The 17,903-nt window shown below is 43.7% G+C and overlaps 1 protein-coding gene across 1 annotated transcript in view; it reads left to right on the forward strand.

Annotated features, from left to right (window-relative positions):
- The window catches only part of LOC139291414 (storkhead-box protein 2-like), a 68,575-nt gene extending 54,301 nt beyond the window's left edge, over nt 1–14,274 (forward strand). The window contains exons 2-4 of the mRNA XM_070913431.1: nt 2,296–2,448; nt 10,063–12,457; nt 14,070–14,274. Of these exons, the coding sequence (XP_070769532.1) occupies nt 2,296–2,448; nt 10,063–12,457; nt 14,070–14,274 (2,753 nt within the window). The remainder of the gene's footprint in view (nt 1–2,295; nt 2,449–10,062; nt 12,458–14,069) is intronic.
- The last annotated feature ends 3,629 nt before the right edge of the window (nt 14,275–17,903 follow it).

Here is a 17,903-nt window from a genome sequence, read left to right on the forward strand (position 1 = left end):
ATTTGCGAATTGAGCCGCTCAGTGTTAACAGGGTCATAGACTGTAAAGTTCACCTCACTCACCTCCAGCTCTCTCCGCCATTTCACCCCAAATATCGGTTCTTTGCTTTACCAAAATTGCAAATTGACGACAAGTTGTTTCAATTTGCGTTGTCTTCATTGACGATTTGGTTCCATCACACTTGGCAATGCTTGTTCTTTCAGGATTTGATGTTTTATTAATCTATTAATCTGCTCTAGTATGTGGTCCTCTGTATTTATGTAGTGTCTTTAGTAACTTCTGCCTTCTGACTGCAGGACTAAAGGTGGGCGTCTGTTATTGTGTGTGGGTGCCTTTGCTTGGTAGATTTCAACCAGTAAGGGATGTTCCCAGCCTGAAGCAACAGGTGGTCTCCTACCTTTTCCCTCTGGGTTTAACTTCAGATGCTGTTGAGCTGGATGAACCTGTGTGGCGGTTGTTTCACTGAACTTTATAACTTTTGGACTTGACAAACATCTTGCTATTCCACCGCTAAAAGTGTCCAGATACATTTTTCTAACCGAATGTGTTGGATTAAACAACAGGCCAGAGCTAGGGACAACAATTTATTGGGACTTGTTAGAAGGGAATCATTTGTGCACTTCAACCCCATTTCCATCTGGTATTAACATCCGAACCCTGACCCATCTGGATAAGGAAAAAGAGACACTAACGCAGTTGTAAATGCAGCAGGACACATTGTGATTGGAATGAGATTAGATCGGCCAGACCAAAGTAACCGCAGTGTGTGCAGTGGGCCACATTCTCAAGAGAGAATTCCACCCAACAGGTTGAAAGGTCACTGAACTCCGCCTCTCCGTTGCTATCTCAAGCTGTTGTCTAAAAAACGATTACAAACACATTAATGGTCCATACTGCTGCCTTTTGAAACCGTGTTTTCATGAAAAATATAGAGTAATACCAGGCTTATTTTTTAAGGTAAAATCCTATTATGTCTCTGTGAGAAGTATACATCACTGTGTGTGTGTCAGAGTTAAATCCAGTGCATAAGTTATCACTGCATGGTGTTGATTACCTGTATGGTGTCGTATGTGGCATATGGTTCATTTTGAAGCTCCCTCTTGGTGTAAATAATTGAATGATATTACACTTGATCATATTGGCATAATTCACATTTAAATCTCTGTGTTGGAGATTTGTGTTAGGAGCTGTAATAAGTCTCTCTTATTAGGGTCCGGGCAAACTGTAATACTCAATTAAACCTATGGCCTTCCACGTTTTTTTGTTTGAAGATGCAGTGTAGTTTGGTGTCAATTGAACAGACTATCCTGCACAAACGAAACGTAGCAGTCATGGAAATAGAGCATCTTTAAATGTCAGTTTATAGCTTATCGAGCAATGTAAAAAAGAATGTGTAAAAAATAAATTACAGACATCCCTATGTTGTCTAGGTGAAGGACACAAAACTGAATTTTTGGCACTAGTTTGAAATTTACGAGCATCGACAGCGGTTATTGCAACCCTGGTGGTTAGCGTGAAGCCCCCTCAGATTTTCCCATTTTCTGGGTAGCTCAACATGATCACTGAAGTTGTGAGTTCAAGACCTGGGTGATGCAGAATGAGCATCTTAGATTTACTCTGGCATTGTGCTGTGTGAGTGACAGACACATGACTTCAAGGTTTTGCTGATGGACCCTCTTGTCTATCTCATTTGTCTTCCTCCTCCTTCTTCTTCCTGCTGAAAATGCCTGGCATTCCTGGTGATCGCCAGAATCATAGTGTGAAGCCATCCGTACTTCTCAACTGGCAGATAGCTCAACGACATCATGACCTGTCCTTGGTGACTAGAGTTGTGAGTTAAAGACCCAGTTCATGCAAAATGAAGATTATACCAGAAAAGCCCCGGCCCTGACTCAGTGCTGCGCGGCAGCTATAATTACATATTTTGCATTAGTTTCAGGGTGTAACAATGTTTATATATATATATATATATATTTGTATATTTAAATGTCCTGGCAGGTAAAATAGACAACAAACATTATTCAGCACTTGAACTTGTGTGTGGGATTTTGCTTCTTTTTTTTTTTTTATGAATGTTTTGGGTATTTTATGCCTTTATTGGATTGCCAACTGTTAGAGATATGACAGGTAATGAGGGAAGAGGGAGAATGATAAAGGTCCCCAGCCAGACACCCAGGACAGCCAGGGTGGCTCTGAGACATGAGACAGCTCGGTGTTCATATTGTCCTACAGGTGCTGGTTATGGCAGATTTGAACCAGTATCGCTCAAAATGACTGATTTCTGTCTTTTCGCAGGTGATGTGTCACCCATCAGCATGTCCCCCATCAGCCAGTCGCAGTTCATCCCTTTGGGAGAGGTATTGCTATTGGCAATCTCTGCTATGAACTCCGCCCATAAGCCTGTCACTCAGGAGGCCCTAACTGAACACCTGCAGACATGTTTTCCAGGTAACACCAGCCTACACACCAACATCAGTCAACAGCCTCCGCCTGCTGCTACACAGTTGTTGTTTTTTTTGGATAAATATTGTACTCAATTAAATGTATTGATTTATTATCACCCTATAATATATACAAGGGCTCACAGTACATTTTATGAAGCGCTGTACATTCCTGTTTCTTCCTGTATCTTTTCTGTTGGATTTCATTTTTTGTTTTGTGAGACTGTACTTGAGTGCATTTCAAAGATTATTATCGTAATTTAATTATTGATTGCTGTTGTTACTAAATACGTTGCAGATTAAGTCTCTCATGTGTAAACATATTGGACAAAACATGAGGTGGTGATTATTTTTAAATCGCCAACACACTTCGATTCGAATATGTTGGACTTGGTGTAGAAGGGCCTTTAGACAAATGAACCTGGACCACCCACAACATTCAGACACCGCTGGCCATATCAATACATCAATAATTTAACGCTAATATTTCTTACTTGAATAGCATTTTGTTGAAAAATGTGCTGTCGACCTGGGAAGCCTTCCTTTTACCCGGCTGTGTGAGGAGCTTCACCAGGTGGGCATAATGTGCGCAGAGTGAGGGACGTGAGGAGGCACGTTAGCTGAACGGAAAGCACCCCAAGCAGGAGAGCTGCTAGTTCAGACCCTTCAAGGATAAGCAAATATGGCTAATGGATGGTTGGAGGATGGAACCCTAATGTACTGCAACTTTTTTTCATTTCCAGTGGCTTAATTTTGAAAGGAAGGAGCATTTAGAAGGTTAGTTTTTAGTCCTAACACAGCGAGCAGCGGCAGGTCACTGCCTGTGTTTGTTTCAGATCAACCTTGTCACACTTATGCACACTTAGGTAGACTGCGAACCGGATATTGTCGTTGTGGATGAGAGCAGGACAGTAAAATAAGGTGATGCCAGAAGGGAATACCAGTAACGGTACATGGCTTTGCTGTCCACAGTAATAACAAACTAACTAATTAACTCTAAACATTTTTATCTCTTAACTTTGCCGTCCTCCCGCGACGGAATTTACAACCGGATGTCACAAAGCTCCCTCACACAAGGAGAAGACATGGCCTGTCTGGGCAACGAGAAGCTTCTTTTTCAGACAAACATCACACACATTACACAAGATAATGAACACGAAATGATTTTATTTGATATATTTTATTCCAGTCTTTGTAAACACCATTGCGACATATCGTCATACGTGTTTTGTTTTTCCACCCTGCCATTCCGTCTGACTTTTGTTTTCCCCGTCATTGCTTTTAAATCGTATGCTTGATCTCTTATATGTCAATTTGACTTGCCAATTTTAATGTGTAAATAATACAGCCAAGAAGTATTTATATGTAGATGAATAGTAAATTGGAGACAATAGTAAAACTGCCTACCTAAAGGAGTTTAACTGTTGATATTTTGTCCCCTTCCCCAGGCAGCACCGTCCTGAACCTCGTCATATCGTAGTATGATGTAGCATTCCTGTCTAAAACGAGCGCTGAACACGGCCGCGCTTTTCGTTGCAGATTCGGGGGCTTCTCGATGTTCTGGCGAGCTCAAGTTTGTGCACAAACACAATAATTCACCACAATGAAAAATGGTGAAATGCAATGTAGACCCACTAACTCATAACCTCTCAGACTCACCACCACCTACTACCGCATGCTGAGCTGAGGTGAAGTCAGGGAAACCGACTCCGCTATGTCGCGTAATTTGACGCCATGTGTAAAAAAAAAAAATTCAATTCAAATCCAAATCACAACAAAATTTATCTAATGGCACTTTACATATAGAGCAGGTGTAGAGCGTTCTCTTGATATGTAGGCCTATATAACATAATGTAATATTATATAAAGACATAATATGATCATTACCAGGAAATGTTTAAGTGGACTGAACCTACTAAAGATGACACTCTGCCAGGCAACCAGGGGAGACACTGTACAGAAGTACTGGAGTACCCCCCCCCCCCCCCCACTTCCAGTCTTAATGTTAAGCTAGGCTAATCACTCCAGCTCTGTACTACGCACAGACATGAGGCTGAACATCTCACTCTCAGAGAGAAATATGTTTTCCTTCAGCCAATAGAATGAGCCAGATCAGTTCATAGGATAGAAAGCCGAGTGGAGACATAGTTGGAGGTTAAGACCGACTATATACACACACACACACACACACACACACACACACACAAACATTTAGTCTGCTGTCTGTGTGTGTCAGTCAATTCTGGGTTTCCCTCTTCAGAGAACTTGCGTCATGTCACCAAAGCAACTGCACTTGTATGATGTAATGACAAGCAACAGAGACACACACACACACACACACACACACACACACACACACACACACACACACACACTCTGTCCAGTTACTGTGCAGTTTATCAATGAGTTTATAATAATTTGAGGGACAATTTCTCTCATTTATCAAAATCATTTGCACTGATGAGATCATTCTGACACTGTTGACATTAAATAAAGCTTGCCTGCATGCAAGCATCGTTTCTGTAAACCAGGCAGCTTTATGCTTCAATCCAATATTTTCTTAATTACTCAATTCCAGCAAGATATTCAGAGGGTTGTGGCAGTTTTCGGGGGAGTTGCTTGCCGAAACAATTTCTTGACACAGGTGCATCCACACTTAGCCTTATTATTAATATTTGCATGATTTCTAGTTTTTCTAAAGCTTCTTGTTATGTGATAGTTATGTGATTATATTGTTTACATTTCACTTTGTTGAATATCACTTTTAATTGTCACTATAGCCGATCTCTCCCTCGGGTACCATCACCCGACCGTTTTATCCCACCTCAAGACTTCATTCCTGGTCCTGATTGTGTGGCTTGTAACGTAACTTTACGCCAGCAACCCGCCTCTTCCGCTCACAGCTGGAAACCCCCAGTTTCCCCAGTGGAAACCCCAGAGACCGGTAACAACCAGATGCTGGTTATCCAGGATCACCAATGATAGTTTTAGTGAAGCAATAGTAGTGATATGGAGGTTGGCTGCTAGCCAAGTTCTACGAACTTTTTTTCTGACATGATGAACTTCAATACAGCGTGTAACAAGCTGCCAACAATATTGTTACGGGAGTGTTGTTGTATGAGTAATTCTTGGTGCTCACCTCGAGCCCGCATCTTATCAGCTGACTGACTGAGGCGTTGTCTCTCTTGCTTCACTTTTTTTTTACTCTCTTCTTTTACTTTCGGAAGTTAGGTGCACACACACACACACACACACACACACACACACACACACACACACATACATAATGCGCGTGTGGAGTATCTTCTTCTTTTGTTTATTTTGTGGTACACCCCTACATTTAGTACAATGAATGCTGCTTCCACCCGGGCAAGTGTAATTAAACACAGAAAAGCATGAGCTTAAACCATGCCATGGACTGTATGGCTTGAAGCTGTATAGATGGATTACAAATGGGGGGCACGTTCCCCGGTCCCCTGTGGCAATTGCACGCATGCTGTCAATCAATCTAAACCAATCTTCTTAATGTTAATAGCAAATTACCAACGTCAGAGTCACTTTCAATTGTTCAATAAATCTTTACTCTTCTGAAATTTTAAATAAAAGCGTATCATTGCCCAGATCAGTAGTCGGCTTCAGCAAGGATAGAGCCTCCACCGGCTTCTCAGCAGTCTTTATTTTGTCCCTTATCTTGCGCCATACAGTGTGACCGTCTGCCTATTACACAACTGACATTACTGTTTTATAAAACATGGTTTAAATTGAAGCCATTTGATTGGCTGTATGGAAACAAGTTCTCCATCTAGGTACACACTCTCCATTGTTTACCATTATTTCTACCATATTTTTATATGAAATAACAAGTGTATGCTTATCAATTCCACATACGTTTTTTTTTTTTTTTTTTTGAGAAAATCAATTGCGTAGTCAAGACTAAATGAAAAAAATGTTTTTTGTCAACTTCTGTAGGTGCAAAAGTTTGTGAACCCTGAGCTGCATTGCTTAAAACGAGCAGGTTAATACAATCAGGTGGGACAAAATTGGTGATTAAATCAACCTATGAAATGGACCAATGAAATGAGAGATATTTTAGGGATGAAACTGGGCAGCGCTGATATGAAACAGAGATGAAACCAAGTCAGTTTAGTCTTACCAAAGTGAACCCACACAGGCGAATCGTGCCGAGAGGAAAATAAATGGGATCCTCAGGAAGAAGGCAGGGACAGCATATTTAAATCACTCTAAAATAATTTGAGCTCCATCGGTTCACCATGAGGCCGATCATCTACAAATGGAGAGCACTGAAAATGACGGCAACTCTGCCTAAAAGTGGACGGCCACCTACAATATCTGCACGGGCCGCAAGAAAGGTGATAATTCAGGTTCCACAATAAGAATAGAACTCAATCATCATGGCTTTCATGGGAGGGTTGCAAGGGTGAGCGAAGCCGCCTACTTGAACTTGAAATTGAACTGTTTGGTCACAACCAAAACCCCCACGTTTGTCAAAAATTCAACACTGCATACCACCAAAAGAACTTTCTCCCAGCAGTGAAGCGTGGTGGTGGGGAACGATAAGATAAGGACCCGCAAAATGAGTCAAGAAAACAAAGGAGATCAGTGGAAGGATTCTCCAAGTTGTCCGTTATGAACATCCCTCACAGTTTTACGCGCCTACTTCCTGCTTCCACTTTGACCCGCTGTTGAGATAAGATGCGAGATTATTAGCAACATTTCAGGTGCGCTTCACTTTCAGTTATACAGGCATATAAAATCAATAGCTGTACAGCACACCGACTATATGTACAAACCAGTCTGGAACTTATCTTGTGTTTTTTGTCATTCACACTCATAATTAGTCGAAGACGGCTGCTACGAGTTTTCCCCTGATGCCAGTACATTGAGAGCAGAGAGTAATCAGCTTCATGTTGTTCCTCTACCATACATTTGGTGTGAGCGTGTTGATAGTCAGGATTAGCCCGTCCTGAATCCAGAACAGCAGCTTTCAGACACAGCCTGCTTCTGTCTCCACCTCCTTCCCTCTGCTCAGCCTTCTTATCAACAAGATGGAAAAGGGACGGACAAACAGTGTGTGTGTGTGTGTGTGTGTGTGTGTGTGTGTGTGTGTGTGTAGAGTCTGTCTGTCTGCGTGATATTGCATCATTCTGGCTGGGCTGAAAGGCTGCTATGATGTAACTGGCAGTAATACCTCCAGACTGACAGAGGGAGAGAGAGCAGGCGATACTGAAGAGAGAGAGAGAGAGAGAGAGAGCAAGAAAATAGAGAAGAAGCAGAGAGGATAAGAGATGAGAAGAAAAGGAAGAGGTTTAAAGCAGAATGGCTGTCTGGACATTTGTAGACTGATGTGAATGCACACAACCTCACCTGATGATTTCTGTTTTATAGCTGCTTTTAGTTTGCTGATAGTGGACAAATAAAATGTGTGATATTTCATATCATATACGTGAGGTAGAGCAGGAGCTAAGAGGAGAATGCAGGGAATTGGTTCCAAAAAGAACTGGCTGCAACACATCTCTCAATCAGAATATTAGTTGTTCATTAAGTTCATTTAAGTTTGTTAGTTCATTTAACTGTTCCTTGCACGTTCTCAACGGGTCTTCTCAGTACACGTCGAAACGATGCAGTTTGTACAATGTCTAAAGGCAATCGTGTAATGAACTCGAAGTCTGTGTTAATCCTCTTCGACCAATACCTGCCTCACAAGAGAAATGTTGATGAACTTGCCTCATACTTTATATGTAAAGTTTCCAACATTAGGAATAATGTTACGGCTTCCTCTGCTGGTGGGTGCGGCCTCTCTTCTTCCACTCGGTGACACGTTGCCAACGCTCTGTCCAACCTCGACCCTTATTCAACATGAAGTGAACTGCAAGAAGTGGTGCTCTTGACCCAGTGCCTACGAAGTTGTTCAAAGATGTTTTCAGCTGTTTTGTAGATGACGTCCTTGAGATTAGTAATGCCTCCCTACCCTCTGGAAGCTTCCCCAGCAGTCTCAAACATGCCATTATAACACCATTGTTGAAAAAGACTAATCTTGATCCATTTGTTTTCGAGAGACAACAATCTCAAACCTTCCATTCTTGGGGGAAAAAATCTTGAAATTATTGTATACCAACAATTACATATGTATCTGTCATATAACATAGCGGGAAATTAAAAGTTCAAGTTGAAATGAAATGCGTGTTTCTTAATAACACTATTATCGTTATTATTTAACTGTTTTTGGAGGGGGAAAAAGAGAATCTTATATTATATTATTATTATTATTAGAAGTGTACACCATTTCTTACCATTGGCACAGCTTGTAATGCGTCATCTTCTGTTATAGAGCACCTTTGACTGCTGTTTAATTTGTATGTGTTCCCACTTGGGTCCATCATTCAGCAATACAACATTTCATATCACTCCATATCACTCCATGCTGATGACACACAGTTATACATATTTGTTTCTGCTAACTACTTTAGCCCACTGAATGACCTCCTCCAATGCATTGCTGATATCATATATTGGATGGAATTTTTTTTTTTACAGCTAAATGAGGACAAAAAACAGAGATTTAGTAGGTCCCAAGGCTTTAGCGCACCAGATTCACTCTTTGTTACCTCCCCTGTCGGTAAAACTTTGTGAGCATGCCAAACTTGGGTGTGATTTTGGATGTCATATCATATCTCCAAGACTGCCTTTCATCATCTTAGAAATATATCTAATGTTAGATGCTTCCTGTCTCAGTCTGGTTCATGTATTTATTTCCAGTAGACTAAATTACTGTAATGCACTTTTTTTCTGGATTGACAAAGCAGGCGTTAAATAAACTCCAGTTTATTCAGAACGCTGCAGCCAGAATATTAACTAAAACCAAAAGATGTATTTTAACTTCTTTGCTGGCGCCGGATAAAATAAAGAATTGATTTTAAAAGACGCCTTAGTGTTTTTAAATCTGTGAATGGCCCTCTTACTACGTCGTTGACATGCTCACTGAATACTTACCGGACAGATCTCTTAGATCGTCAAGTAAAGGTCTCCTCACTATACCTAGAATACATTTTAAAGCAGCCTGTGCTGCCTTCAGTCATTATGGTCCTACTTTCTGGAATTCTCTACCACATGAACTATGGTCTGCTACTACAGTGTCTTCTTTTTAAAACAGACTAAAAACACATCTTTTTTTGGCAAGCTTTTAGTTTAAAGTGTGTGATGGGTATTTTAGGATCAGTATACAACAATCAGTAATCCTTTTTAGTACCTATAATAATATTAATAATAATACCTTCTTATCTTATTCCCTTTTTATTGTAATACCCTCTTATCTTATATGTTCTTGTGTTTTTGTCATGTATGATCTTTGCCTATTTTTTATTTTATTTTGAAGCACATTGAGGCTACGCCTGTCGTATGTGCTATACAAATAAACTTGACTTGACTTCTGTTTACACCTGCATTTTTAGACAATTTCTTCTGTTCTCGGTCAGTAGTTGAATGTATAGGTACCACAAAGCTTTTGGAAGAGCGAAATAATAATAATAATAAGAATAATCAAATGTGGACTTGTGTGAAATGTCCCTGCTCTAAAGTGCGTCTTGTCTTTAATTTTGTTCAGGTGTTCCCACGCCAACGGAGGAGGTTCTGCACCACACGCTAAGCATGCTGGTCCGTGAGCGAAAGATCTACCCAACACCTGAAGGATATTTTATTGTAACACCTCAGACTTACTTCATCACTCCGAGCCTAATCCGAACCAGCTCCAAGTGGTACCACTTAGAGGAGCGATCCACTGACCGGCACCAACAGCAGCAACATCAGAACCAACAGCAGCATCAGCAGACGCAGTGCACCTCCCCTCTCTCTGGCACCATCACCCCGTCCACCTCGGGAGTCGTGCGAGATCGAACACACCCAAAGTCCAGCCAAAATCACAGTGGGGGAGGCGGAGGGGGTGGGGATTCCTTTTACAATAACAGTTACCGTGGGGAAGACCCCCCTATCCACCACACCACCCTGCAGCGCAGATCCCCCAAAGACCACCGGGAGGCGTACTCGTCTCCGCACTCCCCACAAACACCTCCTCAGCAAGCAGGAGGCAACACAGAAAAGAGTCGCAGCACCCTCGGGTTCCCCTTCAAGACGGACACGCTCACCAAGCACCGAGGAGGGGGAGGGGGAGGAGGAACTGGAGAGATAGAGAAACAAACAGGTGGAGGAAGTGGTACAGGAAGTCGGAAATTTGGTTTGAAGCTGTTCCGTCTGAGCTTTAAGAAGGACAAGGCCAAGCAGCTGGCCACCTTCTCTGCACAGTTCCCCCCTGAGGAGTGGCCGCTCCGTGATGAAGAGATACCCAGCCAGCTGCCACGCCATGTAGAGATGGAGATCATCCGCAGAATCAACCCTGACCTCACTGTGGAGAACCTCGCCCGGCACACAGCGGTCATGAAGCGTCTTGAAGAAGAGCGTGCCCAGAGGAGCAAAGCATCGTCAGCCAATCAGAGCTCCAGGAGTAGGAGAAGTGGGGGTAGACACAGAAAGCAGTCTCAGACCAAACTCAGCCGCTCACATAGCAAGACGAGGGCGTCTCGCGGTGAGCCCAGCGACGGTTCCCATCTGGAGCTGGCCGACAGGGACTACAGAGCCTACTCGTCCTCACTGGCTCGGTCACCGAGGGAACATGCCCTGGCCATGGAGCGGCAGCGGGCTCGGCTTCATCTCGCACACAGCAACCCCAACATCCTTGACTCATCCCACCTGCCTGTCACGCCAGAGTGGGATGTGTCCGGAGAGCTCGCCAAGCGACGCACAGAAATGCCTTTCCCCGAGCCAAGCCACGGCCCATCAGCCCACCATTCCAAAGTCCACCGCTCACACTCCCACACCCAGGAGAGGAAGTCCAGGAACGAACGCAGCGACAAGGCCAAGGAACGTTCCAGATCCATGGACAATTCTAAAGGACCACTTGGAGCTGGGTCCATTGGACCACCTGATTATTATGACGACCGGAGCCGTTACTATACTGATGATGGCACCTTGCGAGCCAATCAGATCTCTTCTCACTACTCTCGTGCCACACCCCCCTCAGCTAAGCTGCCTGTGGATTCTCTGGGGTTGGATGGTAGCAGGAGCTTAGAGAAGAGTAAGAGCAGGGACAGCCTGCCAGCATACTCACCCAAACCACTACCCACCCCTGTCCCGCCTGATGATTACTTTCAATGCGCCAGTTCCTCTGAGGCAGTTCTCACAGCAACAAACCCACTGGGAACTCTGGGCAAAAGCAGTCATGACGGATTAAAACTAGGCAGCACGGACAGGCAAACGGACAGACAGACACCCCATCCCCTGGAAAATAAGGAGGACCTGTCAAAGGTGGGACCTAAGGGTGGCAGCCTGCCTCCAATACCTCTCTCTATCCCTGACCCCCCCCTTCCTAATGGACGACCTCCCAACAGTGCCTCCTCTGGTCAGGAGAAACGTAAGGAGATCTTTAGTAAAGATACCCTCTTCAAACCTCCTCCTAGCCTCCCTTTGCCCGGCTACAGCTCCCTAAGAAAACCCCCAGCCCTCGCCTCCTCTACTCTGTCATCATCATGCGATGCACTTGATTCCCAGGAGGCCTTTGATGCTCCCAAACCTCTGGTGGCCACACCATCTGCTCCCCCACTAGGGATTGAACCCTCATCCAGTGCTGCAGAGGCCTCATTTGACTACTACAACGTCTCAGATGACGATGAACTCGAGGAGGGGGGGGCTAAAAGTCGAGGAGAGGACGAAAAGGCTGGAGGAGGCGTCGTTGGGATGGGAGGAGGTGGGGCAGGGACCATGCAGTGGCTATTGGAGAGAGAGAAGGAGAGGGATCTACAGAGGCGATTTGAAAGAACCCTCACCTTCCCTGGTGCTAAAGAGAACCTTCCAGAGCCCAGTCAAAACCAGCAGTCAGCCCACTCAGCTAGACTGGACAGTATGGACTCCAGCTCCGTCACTGTTGACAGTGGATTCAACTCACCGCGGTGAGAACATGTATATACACACAGCATGCATACACACTATTATACCTAATAGTTTCCCGTACCCGGTACTATACAGGCACCACCTCCCATTTATTAAATGCAACCGATTGCATTGTGGGATTGATAGCAAAAAGTAGTGTTTTGTCCGCGTAAGCTTGAATTAATTAATTCCCCGTTAGCTTAGTTTCAAAGTACGGTGATGATGTTTTAGCCCCACGCAAAAGTATCAACTACTAGTACTACTATAAAGTACTATATCAACCGCTAAAGTACAATACTAACTGTTAAAGTACAATATCAACCGCAAAAGTACAAATATCAACCACTTAAGTACGTTTAACAAAAATAATAACAATATTTATTGTCAGTTTTCACATCGAACTGGAGGGATTATAAAAAATAATAATATATGTTGGGTTTTTTTTTCTCAATCCAAGTCAAATAAGGGCTGTATTTAAAAAATAAAATACATAACAGAGAGCTTTTGAGGAATGTGCATCTTTAAATGAAGTGCTTAATTTTAGAAAAATGAAACAAAAAGTAATAAAATAAATAAAATAATAAGTGCAGCTTGAGTTCCCCTAGTTCTTCTTTTTGTTAACTCCGTGTCGGCTGTCTGTTTTTCTCTTTTGAGAGTATGTCATGAGAAATGACTTTTCTCTGCCTCACTTATTGTCTGCCGTGTGTGTGTGTGTGTGTGTGTGTGTGTGCGTGTGTGCGCGTGTGCGTGTGCGTATCTCACTTACCGACTCGAGTCGCAATGCTTATCAGAATGCACAGATTCGATTGGCTGAGTAGCACTACGTGAGATGAACACATGCTACGAGTTCAAACTGTAAGCATTCTCAAGTTTCTGTTTTGGTGCCCCCTCCGGCACTCGGTGCCCCACGCACAGCGCGTGATGCGTGTGCCACTGGATTCAGCGCTGACATATAAAATGAGATGATCACAGAGAAAGTTAGAGGCCACAGAAATTCCTCCTCAACTCCACTGCCACACAGCCCCAACCCTCACTGGGGAGGGTTACATCACTGTTTACCCCATGCACACTGAAACACTAAACTTGGCGTTTTAAGATGAACACTCTGGATGACGTTTTGGAAAAGCTGGCTTTGGTAACTGGCTTTACGTGAACGCGCTCTCAGTGTTAAGGACACGCAATCACGTCAAACCTTTTTTTTTTATTCAGGAAAGCAAATTGCACGAGCTTAAAAATCTTTTCTCACTTTTATATTCAAATATTACACACAGTCTCTCTCTCCAATACAGTCTCTGCCCAAAGTTAGACATCATTATAGAACATAGAAATCAATCAAATCAAATAATATGCAATAAAATAGTCATGGTATTAAATTAAACAAAATCAAAAATTTGAATCATTAAGTGTATGATCAAGTATAAATATTCAATAATAAGAACTGGACCAAGCATTCGGTGATGGACAGCAGTGTTGAGGCTGTAGAGAAGTGAGTGTTCTGATCCAAGTGGTCTTTAAATATGTATTTCTCTGATGTGACAAACGAAAATCTGAATGTCTGTCACACAAGGAATGTAGTTCTGGTGTTGTGGATGAATACATTTTCATTCTCATTGTGTGTGTGTCTCTCTGCAGAACAAGGGAGAGCCTAGCATCTAACACCTCTTCCATAGTGGAGAGTAACCGTCGACAGAACCTGGCACTGAGCCCCGGCCACCTTGGCATCACCACCGGCAACGGTCCCCCCTTCACCTTCCGCGCCATTCCAGAACCTGCCGGCACACAACCGGAGAAACTCCAGAAGCCCAGCGCCTGCCTTGCGTCAATCACCAGCGTCTAGGTCTAGGTGTGGAACTACGGGCTGGGTGGAGTGCCGAGAGCCAACAGACAGGGGCCAGAAAAGAAGTCCCACCCCCAAGGACTGTTACACCTTTAGACTGACAGACTGTCTGAATCAGTGGAGCTGCCACAGGCCCACTGTGGAACTATAGCTGTTAAGACACAGAGACACACACACACACACACACTCTGACAGATACAAGCAGAGGAATTTAGACCACCAGGAAACTGCTCTCTCTCTCTCACACACACACACACACACACACACACACACACACACACACGTACACACCAGGCCACTGGGCAGACTCTGACCATGTCATTCTACAGCCTCTAGTTTACACACTGCTGTTGTGTTGTTTCACTTACGTGGGTTCTAGTTGTGTGTGTGTGCGTGTGTGTGCGTGCGTGCGCGCGTGTGTGTGTGTGGGCGCGTGTGCAGGTGGGGAGGGGTGGGGGTGGGGAGGGGGTTGTATAATTTGTAATCTCAGGTCATGTTATTTCCACTCCCATTCCAGCTGCTCAAAGATCAGTGCATCTCACTCTAGTGGTGCCTCCTGGTACTGCCCACTGAAGAGATGAAGCTCTGCTGACTACTGTTACTGATGGTACACACACACACACACACACACACACACACACTCTCACTGATCCAGCTCCTACTCACTGCTCTCTGTTAGCTCTTCTTTCAAATTCACCACTGGCGGACACCCTGCGAGGTGCAGCGCTACAGGAAATGACAATGACACTTAATACCGTTGACCATCAGTCCAAAGTGCAACAACAATGTGAGGTGGTCAGACAGTCAATTGAATAAGCAGGACTGTTTTTTTTTTTTTTACTATAGCACCATCTGTAGAATGAAGCTGAGCAGTTATCTGTTGGATACCATGATGCCCACGTGAACTGCCTGAACACTGTTGCCAGTTTTTAACCAGCTTTTAACTATCCCCTCCAACTGTTATCAGATGTACGGGCAAGCCTGAGCTGTAGCTCCAGGGATGAGATTTTTTTATTGTTTTTTTTTTTTATTACAGACTGTTTAGAGTTTCATGGAGACAGACCTTCTTCCACTTTATTCTCTCTTTTTATGTTACCCCTTATTCCCACGGGATGCATCTGCTCCATGTTTCAGCGCCATCGCGGCCGCCAGAAACAATCCGCCTCATTCCAGCCAGTGTACCAGCATCCACTGGACACGTGCTCTTTTCTCCACTCCACTGTCATAACAGAGCGGGTGTGTTTTTCCCCCAAAAAAGACGAGATTGATCTTTGACGGGCAATGCAGTTGTAACAGTACAGAAAAAGACTGAGTGGTGAGGAAACATATAGAAAACTATTTGAAAGAGGAAAGAAGAAAATAGAATATTAAAGAAATTAGAGAGAAAAGGTGGTCAGAGGGTGGAAACCACCCCCGTACAATGACTCATTCATTTGGGAAACTATGAATTAGCCATTGTTTATGGAGCTGGCCCTCAGTACGGCACTCGGTGCTGGATGGCACCGTCACAGCAGGACCTTAATAAACACTGAGATCATTTTTATATGGACAATTTTCACTATTTATTGCTTATATATCCCTTTGAATTGACAGGAGGATTGGGAGTGGGTAGAGAGAGAGAGAGAGAGAGAGAGAGAGATAAAAATGCAGAAAACGTTGGCTAAACAACCAGGAAACATTTGAAGCAGGAAAAAACAAGTAACAACTGAACCAAACAACAGTAATGTGGGAAGATGGGACTGCTTGAGGACGTGACGCGGCTGCATCCAGTGGACATAAGGGGCCACAGTCACATCCCTGTCGAGTTTCATAGCTAAGCTGTTTAAAAAAAAAAAAAAAAAAAGTGAGTAGCTGCAGATTTCTTTCTAAGATATGGGAGATTTGAAGCAGAGAAATCGGCGGTCATTTTCACGACATGGGCGGTGAATTTGAAATCAAATGCTGATCAATCCTGGCGTCAGAGAAAGTGCACAACCATTAGCAGCAGCTGTACTGGCACTTGGAAGTGGCTGAGTGTCCAACAGAGAATATGAGATGTGATACAGAGGAAAAAAAACTCATCCAGACCAGTGTTATACACAACAAGCAGGGATGTGACTGAATCTTTTGGTTTCAGTAGTTCTTTATTTATAGTCCACTTCACCATTCATTGACATTTCTATCAAGTTCGTGACTGCTTGAGTTTTTCCTTTTGAGTTTTAATCAAATCCCTTAGCCACTCTCACTCCTGGTGCTAAGATGTATCATGGTCAGTGACGGCCATGATAATAGTCATAATAAAAAGAGTGATTATATAGTTGGAATATAGTATTAAATGGCTGCTTACTCTTGGGTTTGTTTGTTTTTTTGGTTAGCTTTCACCTGCGTACTTTTGGCAATGGCCATGTCGTCCCTTCTATGAAGCATTTGGGTGAACAGGACTGGGATTACACGGTGACCAAGCAGACGGACGGGGCGACCACTGACTATGGCACAGGGAGATGTGAAATAAGACCTACGTTTAAAACATGTCGGTCCCATTATAAAACCAGACCTAAGCTGAGCTGGATTTTGCCTATCTCGAAAACTTGTGCGGCCCTATAGGTTAATCATTTCCCATCCTCCTATAGGTTCAGGGAGCTGTCAGTCATCCCAGTGTTGTTGTCGTCTAAAAGGCTCCTCTACAACTACCTCCACAGCAGCAAAAACACAGCCCGTCCTTTCTGCTATCACAATGTCATCAGCCTCCAGCCTGTGAATGTCTACACACACACACACATGCATACACACACACACACACACACACACACATATATATATATATATATATATATATACACTAACACTCTACACATCAAAGTGCTGGACTCCGTCTCCCTTTCTTCACTAACAAGGTTTCTTCTAATGGTACATGATAGCATTATGGTTCAGATGCATTACCCCCCCACCCCCCCCCACCCCACACACACGCACACTCCTCATCATCATAACGGCCTAGTACATGACTTCCCCTGCAGATTGAACCTGAAGGGGACTTCAACCCAAAACACGAGATCCTGACACACGGCAATGCAAGCCATCCAGCTGTGGCGAGGCACAATGTAAAGTAAATATCAAACTCGGTGAGGGTACGCACACTGGAAGACCCCAGGTGAACCAGTTTCTCGTGGGCACACATTTTGCCCGTGGACGAACTGCAGTTGAAATTGGTTGGACCTGATAGTTTAAAAAAAAAAAAAAAAAAAATCTATTTATTTTCATAGATTTCCTCATTTTCTCTCAATGTAGGGGTGCTCAGTTCCCTCTGCCCTGCAGTCTTTGTCTAACTATGGTATCTATACTGTTGGTTTGGGCAGTGCAGGTACTAGGACCAACCAGTAGGAGTCACTAGTACACTCACTGCAGTGGCAGACTGGAACTGTACCCCTTCCCCGCCGCGTGCTCAGAACAAATGTAACAAACACTTGTGTCATGAAAACGACCCTGATCCGTTTAAAGAACCGGTGAAGTGGCTCCGGTTATGATGTATGATGACGTTTGTCCTCACCACTGGAGCAGGATCCTTCTCTCTGACCTACTGTTGGGTTTTAGTTCTCATTCGGCCACCATTGGGTTCTACTCTGCATCATCACCACTACATTAAAAGGTTC

The sequence above is a fragment of the Enoplosus armatus genome, chromosome 10 (genome assembly GCF_043641665.1).
Source record: "Enoplosus armatus isolate fEnoArm2 chromosome 10, fEnoArm2.hap1, whole genome shotgun sequence".
Classification (NCBI taxonomy): domain Eukaryota; kingdom Metazoa; phylum Chordata; class Actinopteri; order Centrarchiformes; family Enoplosidae; genus Enoplosus; species Enoplosus armatus.